This window comes from Bombina bombina, chromosome 6 (genome assembly GCF_027579735.1).
Source record: "Bombina bombina isolate aBomBom1 chromosome 6, aBomBom1.pri, whole genome shotgun sequence".
Taxonomy (NCBI): domain Eukaryota; kingdom Metazoa; phylum Chordata; class Amphibia; order Anura; family Bombinatoridae; genus Bombina; species Bombina bombina.
The window spans coordinates 523,236,092-523,251,524 of record NC_069504.1 but is presented as its reverse complement, the minus strand read 5'-3'; the positions used below and the strand labels follow the sequence as shown (position 1 = coordinate 523,251,524).

The 15,433-nt window shown below is 38.7% G+C and overlaps 1 protein-coding gene across 3 annotated transcripts in view; it reads left to right on the top strand.

Annotated features, from left to right (window-relative positions):
* Window positions 1-15,433, top strand: part of PDE8A (phosphodiesterase 8A) — a 1,084,545-nt gene that overhangs the window by 839,869 nt on the left and 229,243 nt on the right. For all 3 annotated transcript variants that reach the window (XM_053717432.1, XM_053717431.1, XM_053717430.1), the window contains exon 8: window positions 8,173-8,310. In XM_053717432.1, the coding sequence (XP_053573407.1) occupies window positions 8,173-8,310 (138 nt within the window). The remainder of the gene's footprint in view (window positions 1-8,172; window positions 8,311-15,433) is intronic.

The window sequence follows — 15,433 nt, the reverse complement described above, 5'->3', positions numbered from 1 at the left end:
AAAAGTCACTACAGCACACAAACATCTTCATATGGCGTGGTTTTTTGTTTTTTTTTTCATTTTTAATATTTGGTTGTAAGTCACTCACTAACCATAATGGCGTATTTAAAATCATGTTTTTAAAGGCGATCACTTAATCACGACCTTCATAGTTAACTATTGTAAAAAAGTGAGCGTAGAGCAAAATTTTGCTCCACATCTCACCTCAATACCAGCACTTCTTACGTTAGAGGTGAGCTGGTAAAATGTGCTTGTTCACGATTTCCCCATAGGAATCAATGGGGGAGAGCCGGCTGAAAAAAAACCTAACACCTGCAAAAAAGCAGCGTAAAGGTCCTAACGCAGCCCCATTGATTCCTATGGGGACAATACATTTATGTCTACACCTAACACCCTAACATGAACCCAGAGTCTAAACACCCCTAATCTTACACTTATTAACCCCTAATCTGCCGCCCCCAACATCGCCCACACCTGCATTATATTATTAACCCCTAATCTTCCGCTCCGGACAACGCCGCCACCTACATTATACTTATGAACCCCTAATCTGCCACCCCCAACATCGCAGACACCTACATTTTATTTATTAACCCCTACTCTGCCGCCCAAATGTCCCCGCAACCTACCTACATTTATTGACCCCTAATCTGCCGCCCCCAACGTCGCTGCCACTATAATAAAGTTATTACCCCTAAACCTAAGTCTAACCATAACCCTAACACCCCCTAACTTAAATATAATTAAAATAAATCTAAATAAAATTACTACAATTAACTAAATAATTACTATTTAAAACTAAATACTTACCTATAAAATAAACCCTAAGCTAGCCACACTATAACCAATAGTTACAATGTAGCTAGCTTAGGGTTTATTTTTATTTTTATAGAATAGTTATTAGTTATTAACTATTTAATAACTACCTAGTTAAAATAAAGACAAAGTTACCTGTAAAATAAAATCTAACCTAAGTTACAATTAAATAAAATTATCTAAAGTACACAAAAACAAACACTAAATTACAGAAAATAATAAAGAAATTACAAGATTTTTAAACTAATTACACCTAATCTAATCCCCCTAACAAAATAAAAAAGGCCCCCCCCAAAATAAAAAAGCCCTATCCTACACTAAATTACAAATAGCCCTTAAAAGGGCCTTTTGCTGGGTATTGCCCCAAAGTAATCAGCTCTTTTACCTGAAAAAAATTGCAACCCCCCCCCCAACATTAAAACCCACCATCCACACAACCAACCCTACTCTAAAACCCACCCAATATCCCCTTATAAAAACCTAACACTAACCCCTTGAAGATCACCTTACCGGGGAGACGTCTTCACCAAACCAGGCAGAAGTGGTCCTCCAGATGGGCAGAAGTCTTCATCCAACCGGGCAGAAGTGGTCCTGCAGACGGGCAGAAGTCTTCATCCAGACGGCATCTTCTATCTTCATCCATCCGGCGCGGAGCATCCTCTTCTTTCCACGGCCGACGACTGAATGAAGGTTCCTTTAAATGACGTCATCCAAGATGGCATCCGTTCAATTCCGATTGGCTTATAGAATTCTATCAGCCAATCGTAATTAAGGTAGAGAAAATCCTATTGGCTGATGCAATCAGCCAATAGGATTGAACTGGCATTCTATTGGCTGATTGGAACAGCCAATAGAATGTCAGCTCAATCCTATTGGCTGATTGCATCAGCCAATAGGATTTTTTCTACCTTAATTCTGATTGGCTGATAGAACTCTATTCGATTTTTGTACTTTAGATAATTTTATTTAATTGTAATTAATTGTATTTCATTTAGGTAATTCATTTAATTGCAGTGTAGTGTTAGGTGTAATTGTAACTTAGGTTAGGTTTTATTTTACAGGTAAATTTGTCATTATTTTAAATAGGTAGTTATTAAATAGTTAATAACTATTTAATAACTATTCTACCTAGTTAAAATAAATACAAAGTTGCCTGTAACATAAACCCTAAGCTAGCCCGACTGTAACTATTAGTTATATTGTAGCTAGCTTATGGTTTATTTTATAGGTAAGTATTTAGTTTTAAATAGGAATAATTTACTTAATTGTAGTAATTTTATTTAGATTTATTTAAATTATATTTAAGTTAGGGGGTGTTAGGGTTAGACTTAGGTTTAGGGGTTAATAACTTTATTATAGTGGCGGCGACGTTTGGGGCAGCAGATTAGGGGTTAATAAATGTAGGTAGGTGGCGGCAATGTTAGGGCCGGCAGATTAGGGGTTAATAATATTTAAATAGTGTTTGCGATGCGGGAGTGCAGCGGTTTAGGGGTTAATATATTTATTATAGTGATACAAGGAGAAAAGGAATGACGATGGCACTACCGGAATTGTTGCCCTAATTAATTATAATCAACCCCATAAATAGGGGGTACCATAATCAGTAGCTAGAGGGCGGGTGCTGTACATATGTAGAGAGAGATATATGAAACGAATTCAGTACAAGACTGAACAAGCAATGTACATGGATAGCACTCAACAATTAGATAGGTATATGTCAGTATTAGACACAGGATAGAAAGGATTCATGCAAGAACATTCTGTCTGCATAGAGACGTTAAAACTTAGCTTTTATTTCACATTAAAAACAAATTGAGACGGTACACACAATTAAAAACACTGTAACATGAGGGGCCCCCCAAGGTGAAAGGGTAAAGGCACTGCTCCAGATAGCAGTGGTACACAAAATAGGTACCCGGTACAATACAGGTAAAATATAACACTGGTCTCCTCCACCAGCCACTGTACGTGTTCAGGATGCCCTAAAATTGGTTTGGGTTACCAAACAGTGGCTAACTAGGGTGATATTAAATAGCATAGGAATGAATCAGTATAGCTAAAAATAAAACCTTTAAATACGATTTGAGTTACAAATATATGAAATAAATAATGTCCCTGATAGTCAGTTGTGCGGACAAAAATAGGTCAATTAGCTTGGGTTATTGGGTGTCTGTATTGATATTTACAAACAAAGTGGGGACAGTTGATACTTGACAATATTACGTGCCCGCTGGAGGTGTATATCTACTGATAGTATTCAACTCTCACAGTGCCCAGGTAATAGAACAGGGTATGTATCCTAGTAATTAGTATTTAAGATCTCCAACCATCAGAGTGTGGTCGTATAGATTAAATTACACACCTGATGGGGTATAGTAGTAGGATACATTAAATACACCCAATCCAATCCAATCCATCTAGATTAAAATGCCAGGGAATGGAAAAAGTTTCCCTTGGCATTCGGGGGGGCAACCTGGAGCAAGCTTTGTTAAGATCAGAATGTAGGTGGATCTACCTGCTTGACTGTGTTGACCCCAAGGGACTAAACGAACAGAACAACTATGCATGTTTTTTATAATACAAAAACATTTCTTATGAACAAATCAAGTACCATTTTATGACATAAATCTGAGGTGATTTCAAATTAAAGGGGTTTACTGTTTTGGCCCCCCCCCTCTCCGAAAACTTACTTTCAAACTCCATATTTATTTACCCTGGGCCCTTCCTCCTCAAATAGAGGTCAATTATCTTCATTATAATAAAAATTATTTTCATTATTATTTTTATTTTTATATTTATTTTTAAGTTTTTTCACAGCACAGTTATTGTGGTGTAGTTACACTTCGTAACCTTAGAAGGTGATTCCTAAATGTAAACTATTTTCACTTTTATCCATTACTTGGCTATTTTCACACCTCACTGGGATTATGTAAGAAATACATTCTATTCACACATTTTCACCACACGGAACTTACATTTGTCTTGTTATTAGTGTTTATATTTCACTATATTTGACTAGCATCTTCTTATTTTTAAAAAAAATATGTATTATATAGGTCTCCAATATTCTGGGGCCATGAAAGCCCCCTTACAATGTATTACAGCACTTAGATGTTTACACTTTTCTCACATACTTCTCATTTCAGTAATCATAAGTTGTTTATTTGTTGTTTTACTTCACATGATCACATTTTCACCCTATATTGGCAAATCGCTGCCATTCACTATCACTTCCTTAGAAATCCTTATGGGTTTATATTATTATCTGGTTTCGAGGTGCACACAATTAAAGCTAAAATAGGTTTGATCTGTATCCAGTATTTCCTATTATGATTTTCCCCTCTCTTCCCCCCCCCTTTTTTTATTCATGGTTTAAATTTTAACAGGGGTATTTCCATTATGTATATGCACGAAGAGTTACCCTAATATAACCGTTTATTCAGTCCTTGATTAGAATCACCTCAGTTATTTCAATAAGATCATACATCATATGTGTATCTATGACTTGTAGCAGTTTGCCGGTCTATATAGTGTGCCTTACGATCAATTTGTTAGTCATTCATGAATACCCTATTCTTAGATTATAGTGAGATCAGGGAATTGACAGGTCTAACTGTGATTGTAGATTCACCCTTTTGCAATATTAAGTGTACATCCGATCAGCATATATGACTGGATCCACGGACTTACCCGATTATTAGTCTGTGTTTCTCCTCCGTGTTGTTGTTTAACACTGTTACCTTGGAAACGTTCTCATACGTCACAAAACTGATCATTCGATTGGTCAGCCGCGCCCCCCAGCAGGACCTATGAGCTAGCTTTATATGCTTCACCTATCACCGCCGCGGGAGTGCTGTGACGTAATGAGTGTCTCAGCCTATAAATGTCTGTATTAGATCCGGCCGCCCCACCTTTGATAAAGCTCTTTTGCGAAACATGTCAGGGGCAGTTGGGACGCTCAGGTCCCTCTCCGGTTGTGTATTTTAAAATTGCTGTAACGGCCCCCGTGGGTCTGCCTGTAGTGACGTAAACTCTGTTTAATATTCTTACTATTTGGCAGTCCCTTTAGTATTACTTTTGTTCTGCTCCGATATCTTTGGTAGTTGTAATTTAGAAACGCTTCCTGTCAATGACAGGACGGTATAATAGGTAACATTATTATTATTTCTGTCTGGTATAAATCTCCCTGCCAATATACCTTTGGGAGCGCGACTCCAAACTTTATTTGCTAACTATATGGTTTAACCTTTATGCTCTTACACTGCCTGGTGTTTAATTAATTACAATCTTTGACTATGTAATTTTAGACAGTTAAGAGCCATATATGAAGATACTCAGTTGTATCACTTTAGAGTTGGGCGGTTTATGTGGTGTCCAATTATACTCATTCTAAAAGTGACAACAGTGGTAGACCGTTAATTGATCCAACTTATACTGCACCTCTATATATATAGATATTTTATTTAAGATTAATATTATATAGAATTTGAATCACACACGTGCAAGTATAGCTGGTTCTCCTAACTATTCATGATCCCCCCAAAAACAATTGGGAGAGGGATATGTGCTTTTTAAAAAAATTCAGTTACACCAAAAACATCTGACTGCCGCCCAGTTCAAATAAAATGTATTGTGTCCCAATCATCTATCCACTATAGCGGAAACTTGTACCTGAATGCTAATAGTACACCTACTCAGCTTTTTATGGTGTAGGACCCATAGTGATATACAATCACCTCTCAGTAGTTACTTTCATAGCTAATAGTTATAGGTAAATCTTTACTATAAATAAAATCTTGACTATTAGTGATCCCCCCAAAATCAATTGGGAGAGGGTTATGTGTCTTCTTAAAATTTAGCTATACCACTTACCTTACTGCTGTACAGCTAAAATGTACCGTATTTTACATCACCTATTCACTATAGTGAAAACTTGTACTTGAATGCTAACAGTATACCTATTGAGCTATCTATGGTATTGTACCAACAGAGTTATACATCTACCTCTCAGCAGTTATATTCACAGCCAATAGCCATAAGTTATATCTTTACTTTAGGGACTAGTGTAAGGGATTGTTCCTATTTATACCGCACCTCCCCAATTCTAGGTTTTATATATAAATATATGTTAACCCAATCAATATGGTACCATAAATATTGATTTTAAGAATATAAAATACATTTTATGGGTGTATTTAATGTATCCTACTACTATACCCCATCAGGTGTGTAATTTAATCTATACAACCACACTCTGTTGGTTGGAGATCTGAAATACTAATTACTAGGATACATACCCTGTTCTATTACCTGGGCACTGTGAGAGTTGAATACTATCAGTAGATATACACCTCCAGCGGGCACGTAATATTGTCAAGTATCAACTGTCCCCACTTTGTTTGTAAATATCAATACAGACACCCAATAACCCAAGCTAATTGACCTATTTTTGTCCGCACAACTGACTATCAGGGACATTATTTACTTCATATATTTGTAACTCAAATCGTATTTAAAGGTTTTATTTTTAGCTATACTGATTCATTCCTATGCTATTTAATATCACCCTAGTTAGCCACTGTTTGGTAACCCAAACCAATTTTAGGGCATCCTGAACACGTACAGTGGCTGGTGGAGGAGACCAGTGTTATATTTTACCTGTATTGTACCTGGTACCTATTTTGTGTACCACTGCTATCTGGAGCAGTGCCTTTACCCTTTCACCTTGGGGGGCCCCTCATGTTACAGTGTTTTTAATTGTGTGTACCGTCTCAATTTGTTTTTAATGTGAAATAAAAGCTAAGTTTTAACGTCTCTATGCAGACAGAATGTTCTTGCATGGATCCTTTCTATCCTGTGTCTAATACTGGCATATACCTATCTAATTGTTGAGTGCTATCCATGTACATTGCTTGTTCAGTCTTGTACTGAATTAGTTTCATATTTATTATAGTGGCGGCGATGTCCGGTTCGGCAGATTAGGGGTTAAAATATTTATTTTAGTGTTTGCGATGTGGGGGGCCTTGGTTTAGGGGTTAATAGGTAGTTTATGGGTGTTAGTGTACTTTTTAGCACTTTAGTTAAAAGTTTTATGCTACTGCGTTGTAGTGTAAAACTCTTAACTACTGACTTTTAAATGCTGTACCAGGCTTGACAGGAGAGGGTTTACCACTCACTTTTGGTTAGACTCGTAATACCGGCGCTATGCAAGTCCCCTTGAAACTATAGGATACGCAATTGACGTAAGTGGATTTGCGGTATTTCCGAGTCTGGCCAAAAAAGTGAGTGGTACACCTGTACCTTCAAGACTCTTAACTCTGCTTTTTATGGCTAACACACAACTCGTAATCTAGGCCAAAGTTTGTTAAACACTGTTTCTATGCAAAACACTAATATCTTCTTTTACTGGAATTTAGCATTAAACTGTAATTTATGACCCCTGTGCTCTTTCAGTTACAGGAAAAAGGGGCATAATAATTAACTTTAGCAGGTCCTATGGGGGACCTAAGTTAAGAATACGCTCTGGGGTTACGCAGGGTTTTGCCAATTAATTTTTACTCAGGATAGATTGTATAATTTGTTTGGTTTCTGTATTGGTAGTATAGTATCTTCTTATTTGAAAGCTACTTCTTAGATTGAAGCCTTCCCTTAGCTATCTAGGTAGAAAGGGAAGGGAAAGCTTGCAGTGTATTTTTAGCCAGTCTAACACGTTCTTCCGTCCTTATGGCTAATGAGCTCAGAAATAAATCCTAAATCAATGAACACTCGCTCTATTCATCATGAGGCAGAATACAGAAGATTCCGAAGAACAAAGGTGCACTGCACACACGTGTCTTCTTTGTTTATTATCACTAGTTTTTCAAGTTCAATGTGTTTTATTTTTCATGACTAGAATGTGGTAAAAAGTATTGGTCACCTGTTTCTCCGATGTAGGCAGAGTTTTGTCCCTGTTTATGTATTCATATGGGTTCATATGCTTTGCTACTTTTCTTAAAAATCATATGATATCACAATATAATGAAAACAAGATCCATTAAATCAGTTTATTAATTTAGAAAACTATAACATCTGAAGGTTTGTCACGTCTATTTACATGTTATTTATACCTGGTCTGTCTAATCATTGTTAGGAAGATTCTACATTCTATCTTCAAACTGATTGTAGCATTGGCCATTCAAAAAAATATGTCCGTGAGGGTGGTCCTGAAGACTTATAGAAAGTTTTACCTGCTGCTATATAACCACCAGAGAAGACTCATACACTTAAAATTTGAAGACATTGATTTATCATAAATTTGAATCTTGCTACCTTAAGAATGAAATTCTAATTTGTTTATATCCTTTTAAATTTTTACAGTATGTGAATCCTGCCTTTGAAAGCACTATGGGTTATCAAAAGGATGAACTTATTGGAAAAGAATTAACTGAAGTGCCTATTAACGAAAAAAAATCTGATTACCTAGATACTATTAATTCTTGCATCAAAACAGGGAAGGTAAGAAAAGAATGACATACACCTTAATGATTAGGCTACGTGTGTACTTGTGCATGTGAGCGTTTGTGTTGTGTGGTGTATGTGTGTGTGTGTCGCAAAATAGGATCTGTGGGGGTCTCCCTAAGGATCAAAGGGGAAACCAGACATGGCTGCGCCTCACTAATGAGTTCTACTATTATACCACAACAATTATACCCGATATGCCACAGTTGTTACAAGGTCTAAAATTTCTTGACTGGGATGCATATAATTATTATATAATTGAAATGATTTATTGCCAAAATTCAATTTACAAACAGCTGTCTACCCCGCACTTGAATTTATATGGATGATTAAAGAACTTCAAGTAATAAGAACATATATAAAAAGTTTTCCGAACAAGATATGAGACTTGAATTAACCAGCACAGGTGCAGCAATGGGTTCCCTTAGTGGGACTTTGTGGGTTTGCGTATAAAAAAGGCTGACTTTCTTAATACGGAATTGCCAATGCTTAAACAATTTGTTGATATGGGAGAATATGATGAATAACTACATCAATCATACAAATCATGTTAAAAATATTAAAATGAACACTCTTGATTGAAGAATAAAGCATTTTCTCCAACATAGGTGTGTCCGGTCCACGGCGTCATCCTTACTTGTGGGATATTCTCTTCCCCAACAGGAAATGGCAAAGAGCCCAGCAAAGCTGGTCACATGATCCCTCCTAGGCTCCGCCTTCCCCAGTCATTCTCTTTGCCGTTGCACAGGCAACATCTCCACGGAGATGGCTCAGAGTTTTTTGGTGTTTAAATGTAGTTTTTATTCTTCTATCAAGAGTTTGTTATTTTAAAATAGTGCTGGTATGTACTATTTACTCTGAAACAGAAAAGAGATGAAGATTTCTGTTTGTAAGAGGAAAATGATTTTAGCAACCGTTACTAAAATCGATGGCTGTTTCCACACAGGACTGTTGAGAGGAATTAACTTCAGTTGGGGGAAACAGTGAGCAGACTTTGGCTGCTTGAGGTATGACACATTTCTAACAAGACTTGGTAATGCTGGAAGCTGTCATTTTCCCTATGGGATCCGGTAAGCCATTTTCTTAATTTTCGAGTTCGGAAGCCAAGGTTCCTCTTCATTTAAATATATGTGATGAATGTGACAAACAAAGTAGGGACAATGATGCCACTGATAATAATGTTGCCCAAAATGATTCCTTAAGTGAGGGGAGTAAGCATGGTACTGCATCATCTCCTTCTATGTCTACACCAGTCTTGCCCACTCAGGAGGTCCCTAGTGAATCTAGTGCGCCAATCCTCCTTACTATGCAACAATTAACGGCTGTAATGGATAATTCTATTAAAAACATTTTAGCCAAAATGCCCACTTATCAGCGAAAGCGCGACTGCTCTGTTTTAGATACTGAAGAGCATGAGGACGCTGATGATAATGGTTCTGACATGCCCTTACACCAGTCTGAAGGGGCTAGGGAGGTTTTGTCTGAGGGAGAAATTTCAGATTCAGGAAAAATTTCTCAACAAGCTGAACCTGACGTTATTACATTTAAATTTAAATTGGAACATCTCCGCGCTCTGCTTAAGGAGGTGTTATCTACTCTGGATGATTGTGACAATTTGGTCATTCCAGAGAAATTATGTAAGATGGACAGGTTCCTAGAGGTCCCGGTGCCCCCCGAAGCTTTTCCTATACCCAAGCGGGTGGCGGACATTGTAAATAAAGAATGGGAAAGGCCCGGCATACCTTTTGTCCCTCCCCCTATATTTAAGAAATTATTTCCTATGGTCGACCCCAGGAAGGACTTATGGCAGACAGTCCCCAAGGTCGAGGGGGCGGTTTCTACTCTAAACAAACGCACCACTATCCCTATAGAAGATAGTTGTGCTTTCAAAGATCCTATGGATAAAAAATTAGAGGGTTTGCTTAAAAAGATGTTTGTTCAGCAAGGTTACCTTCTACAACCAATTTCATGCATTGTTCCTGTCACTACAGCAGCGTGTTTCTGGTTCGAAGAACTAGAAAAGTCGCTCAATCAAGCATCCTCTTATGAGGAGGTTATGGACAGAGTTCAAGCACTTAAGTTGGCTAACTCTTTTACCTTAGACGCCACTTTGCAATTAGCTAGATTAGCGGCGAAAAATTCAGGTTTTGCTATTGTGGCGCGCAGAGCGCTTTGGCTGAAGTCTTGGTCAGCGGATGTGTCCTCCAAGAACAGATTGCTTAACATCCCTTTCAAGGGGAAAACGCTGTTTGGCCCTGACTTGAAAGAGATTATTTCAGACATCACTGGGGGAAAGGGCCACGCCCTTCCTCAGGATAGGTCTTTTAAGGCTAAAAATAAAACAAATTTTCGTCCCTTTCGCAGAAACGGACCAGCCTCAAATTCTACATCCTCTAAGCAAGAGGGTAATTCTTCTCAAACCAAGCCAGCCTGGAGACCGATGCAAGGCTGGAACAAAGGTAAGCAGGCCAAGAAGCCCGCTACCGCTACCAAGACAGCATGAGATGCTGGCCCCCGATCCGGGACCGGATCTGGTGGGGGGCAGACTCTCTCTCTTCGCTCAGGCTTGGGCAAGAGATGTTCAGGATCCTTGGGCGCTAGAAATAGTTTCTCAAGGTTATCTCCTGGAATTCAAGGAACTACCCCCAAGGGGAAGGTTCCACAGGTCTCAATTGTCTTCAGACCAAATAAAAAGACAGGCATTCTTACATTGTGTAGAAGACCTGTTAAAAATGGGAGTGATTCATCCTGTTCCATTAGGAGAACAAGGGATGGGGTTTTACTCCAATCTGTTCATAGTTCCCAAAAAAGAGGGAACATTCAGGCCAATTTTGGATCTCAAGATCCTAAACAAATTTCTCAAGGTCCCATCGTTCAAGATGGAAACCATTCGGACAATTCTTCCTACCATCCAGGAAGGTCAATTCATGACCACGGTGGATTTAAAGGATGCGTATCTACATATTCCTATCCACAAGGAACATCATCGGTTCCTAAGATTCGCCTTTCTGGACAAGCATTACCAGTTTGTGGCACTTCCATTCGGACTAGCCACTGCTCCAAGAATTTTCACAAAGGTACTAGGGTCCCTTCTAGCGGTGCTAAGGCCAAGGGGCATTGCAGTAGTACCCTACTTGGACGACATACTGATTCAAGCGTCGTCTCTACCACAAGCAAAGGCTCATACGGACATTGTCCTAGCCTTTCTCAGATCTCACGGGTGGAAAGTGAACGTAGAAAAAAGTTCTCTATTCCCGTCAACAAGAGTTCCCTTCTTGGGAACAATAATAGACTCCTTGGAAATGAAGATTTTTCTGACAGAAGCCAGAAAATCAAAACTTCTAAGCTCTTGTCAAGTACTTCATTCTGTTCTTCTTCCTTCCATAGCGCAGTGCATGGAAGTAATAGGTTTGATGGTTGCGGCAATGGACATAGTTCCTTTTGCGCGAATTCATCTAAGACCATTACAACTGTGCATGCTCAGACAGTGGAATGGGGATTATACAGATTTGTCCCCGACGATCCAAGTAGATCAGAGGACCAGAGATTCACTCCGTTGGTAGCTGACCCTGGACAACCTGTCCCAAGGGATGAGCTTCAGAAGACCAGAGTGGGTCATTGTAACGACCGACGCCAGCCTGGTGGGCTGGGGCGCGGTCTGGAAACACCTGAAGGCTCAGGGTCTATGGTCTCGGGAAGAATCTCTTCTCCCGATAAACATTCTGGAACTGAGAGCGATATTCAATGCTCTCAAGGCTTGGCCTCAACTAGCAAAGGCCAAATTCATAAGGTTTCAATCAGACAACATGACGACTGTTGCATATATCAACCATCAGGGTGGAACAAGGAGTTCCCTGGCGATGGAAGAAGTGACCAAAGTAATTCAATGGGCGGAGCTTCACTCCTGCCACTTGTCTGCAATCCACATCCCAGGAGTGGAAAATTGGGAAACGGATTTTCTGAGTCGTCAGACATTTCATCCGGGGGAGTGGGAACTCCATCCGGAAATCTTTGCCCAAATAACTCAATTATGGGGCATTCCAGACATGGATCTGATGGCGTCTCGTCAGAACTTCAAGGTTCCCTGCTACGGGTCCAGATCCAGGGATCCCAAGGCGACTCTAGTAGATGCACTAGTAGCGCCCTGGACCTTCAACCTAGCTTATGTGTTCCCACTGTTTCCTCTCATTCCCAGGCTGGTAGCCAGGATCAATCAAGAGAGGGCTTCGGTGATCTTGATAGCTCCTGCGTGGCCACGCAGAACTTGGTATGCAGACCTGGTGAATATGTCATCGGTTCCACCATGGAAGCTACCTTTGAGACGGGACCTTCTTGTTCAAGGTCCGTTCGAACATCCGAATCTGGCATCACTCCAACTGACTGCTTGGAGATTGAACGCTTGATTTTATCAAAGCGTGGGTTATCAGATTCTGTCATTGATACTCTTATTCAGGCTAGAAAGCCTGTAACTAGAAAAATTTACCATAAAGTATGGAAGAAATATATCTGTTGGTGCGAATCGAAAGGATTCCCATGGAACAGGGTAAAAATTCCTAAGATTCTATCCTTTCTACAAGAGGGTTTGGAGAAAGGTTTATCTGCAAGTTCTTTGAAGGGGACAGATTTCTGCTTTATCTGTTTTACTTCACAAGAAGCTGGCGGTGTGCCAGATGTTCAGGCTTTTGTTCAGGCTCTGGGTTAGAATCAAGCCTGTTTACAAACCTTTGACTCCTCCTTGGAGTCTCAATTTAGTTCTTTCAGTTCTTCAAGGGGTTCCGTTTGAACCCTTACATTCCGTAGATATTAAGTTTATTATCTTGGGAAAGTTTTGTTTTTGGTTGCAATTTCTTCTGCTAGAAGAGTTTCAGAGTTTATCTGCTCTGCAGTGTTCTCCTCCTTATCTGGTGTTCCATGGCAGATAAGGTGGTTTTGCGTACTAAACCTGGTTTTCTTCCGAAAGTTGTTTCTAACAAAAAATATTAACCAGGAGATAGTTGTGCCTTCTTTGTGTCCGAATCCGTTTCAAAGAAGGAACGTTTGTTGCACAATTTGGATGTAGTTCGTGCTCTAAAATTCTATTTAGAGGCTACAAAGGATTCAGACAAACATCATCCTTGTTTGTTGTTTATTCTGGTAAAAGGAGGGAGGTCAAAATGTAACTGCTACCTCTCTCTCTTTTTGGCTTAAAAGCATCATCAGATTGGCTTATGAGACTGCCGGTACGGCAGCCTCCTGAAAGAATCACAGCTCATTCCACTAGGGCTGTGGCTTCCACATGGGCCTTCAAGAACGAGGCTTCTGTTGATCAGATATGTAAAGCAGCGACTTGGTCTTCACTGCACACTTTTACCAAATTTTACAAATTTGATACTTTTGCTTCTTCTGAGGCTATTTTTGGGGAGGAAAGGTTTTGCAAACCGTGGTGCCTTCCATCTAGGTGACCTGATTTGCTCCCTCCCATCATCCGTGTCCTAAGCATTTGGTATTGGTTCCCACAAGTAAGGATGACGCCGTGGACCGGACACACCTATGTTTGGAGAAAACAGAATTTATGTTTACCTGATAAATTACTTTCTCAACAGTGTGTCCGTGTCCACGGCCCGCCCTGGTTTTTTAATCAGGTCTGATGATTTAATTTCTCTAACTACAGTCACCACCACGGTATCATATGATTTCTCCTATGCAAATATTCCTCCTTTACGTTCGGTCGAATGACTGGGGAAGGCGGAGCCTAGGAGGGGATTCATGTGACCAGCTTTGCTGGGCTCTTTGCCATTTCCTGGTTGGGGGAAGAGAATATCCCACAAGGTAAGGATGACGCCGTGGACCGGACACACCGTTGGAGAAAGTAATTTATTCAGGTAAACATAAATTCTGTTTTTCATTAGCCTTGGCTTTTAATTACACATTTTTGACAGGCATTATAAGAAACATGCTAAATTGCATTACAGTGAGAGATTTGCTGGGAGTTGTGGCCTATTGGTGAATATATCACTAACTAAATTTCAGTAAGATCGTTACAAAAATGATAGAATATAGTACTTATAGTTTACTTATTATTTAAATCAACCATATGTCTCAAACTGAATAGGTTCTATAATTGCAATTAGCAAGTTTATAAAAAAAATCACTTTACTTATCTCTGATCTCCAGTTCTCCCATACTTGAAATCCAAAATAAAAATATTATTTATTTATTTTTAAATTCATATTCAATGGCCACACACAAAACTATGTACAAGATCTAATATAGAACAATAAAGAGTATTTGAACAAAATTATAATACAGCATTTTTTCATTGCATTTTTAACTCTGCTATGCAGGAGCAACACATAATTAAAGCGTGCAAGTTATATTAAATGAAGGCTGTGCCACTGTCCTTGTGTAATAGTAATGAAAGGATTCATTGTAAAGTGTGGCCAATTAACAAGCCGTAAATCTTGCTATTTAGGAGAGTTATTCCTGGAACCATTTTTTTTCTTCACAGGAGTAATTCACAAAACTATTTTTGTCAATTACAAACATAAAACTATTTTTGTCAATTACAAACATAAAACTATTTTTCCTTATAGCCTTCATATTACTATATTATTTTGTTTTGTGTATAAACGCATAAGAAACACATCCATAATTATTGGGGAGGTTCTTTCTGGTGCTCAGTTAACAGTTATGAGTCATGTTTTTACAATTTACCGTACTTCAGAAATTATAAAATAAAATATTGTTAAAATATATTTAAAGAAACACTCAAATCTAGACACATATGCACTGAATTTTTCTTATGTTCTTATCATTGCACAACTTCATGACTTTTGGGTATATAGCATCATTGGGTATATAGCATCATATCACTTAGGAGGGTAGAATTTTGCTTCATCAATATACACTCTCCTTTTTTTTGCTAGCTTTATTTCATTGGTTGTAGCTCTACCTGAATTTGACTCTTTTTGCTTGTAAATTCAAACATTGTATAGGGGGGGGGTAAAGGCTTTAGATCTAATACAGTTTAAACCCCAAGCTTCTGGTGTTAGTCTAAGCATATGCATGTGCTAATCAAAGGGAAACAATGGAATTTAGTAGTGAAGAACTCAGAAGTTTAAAAGTTCTTCCTCAGTTTGAA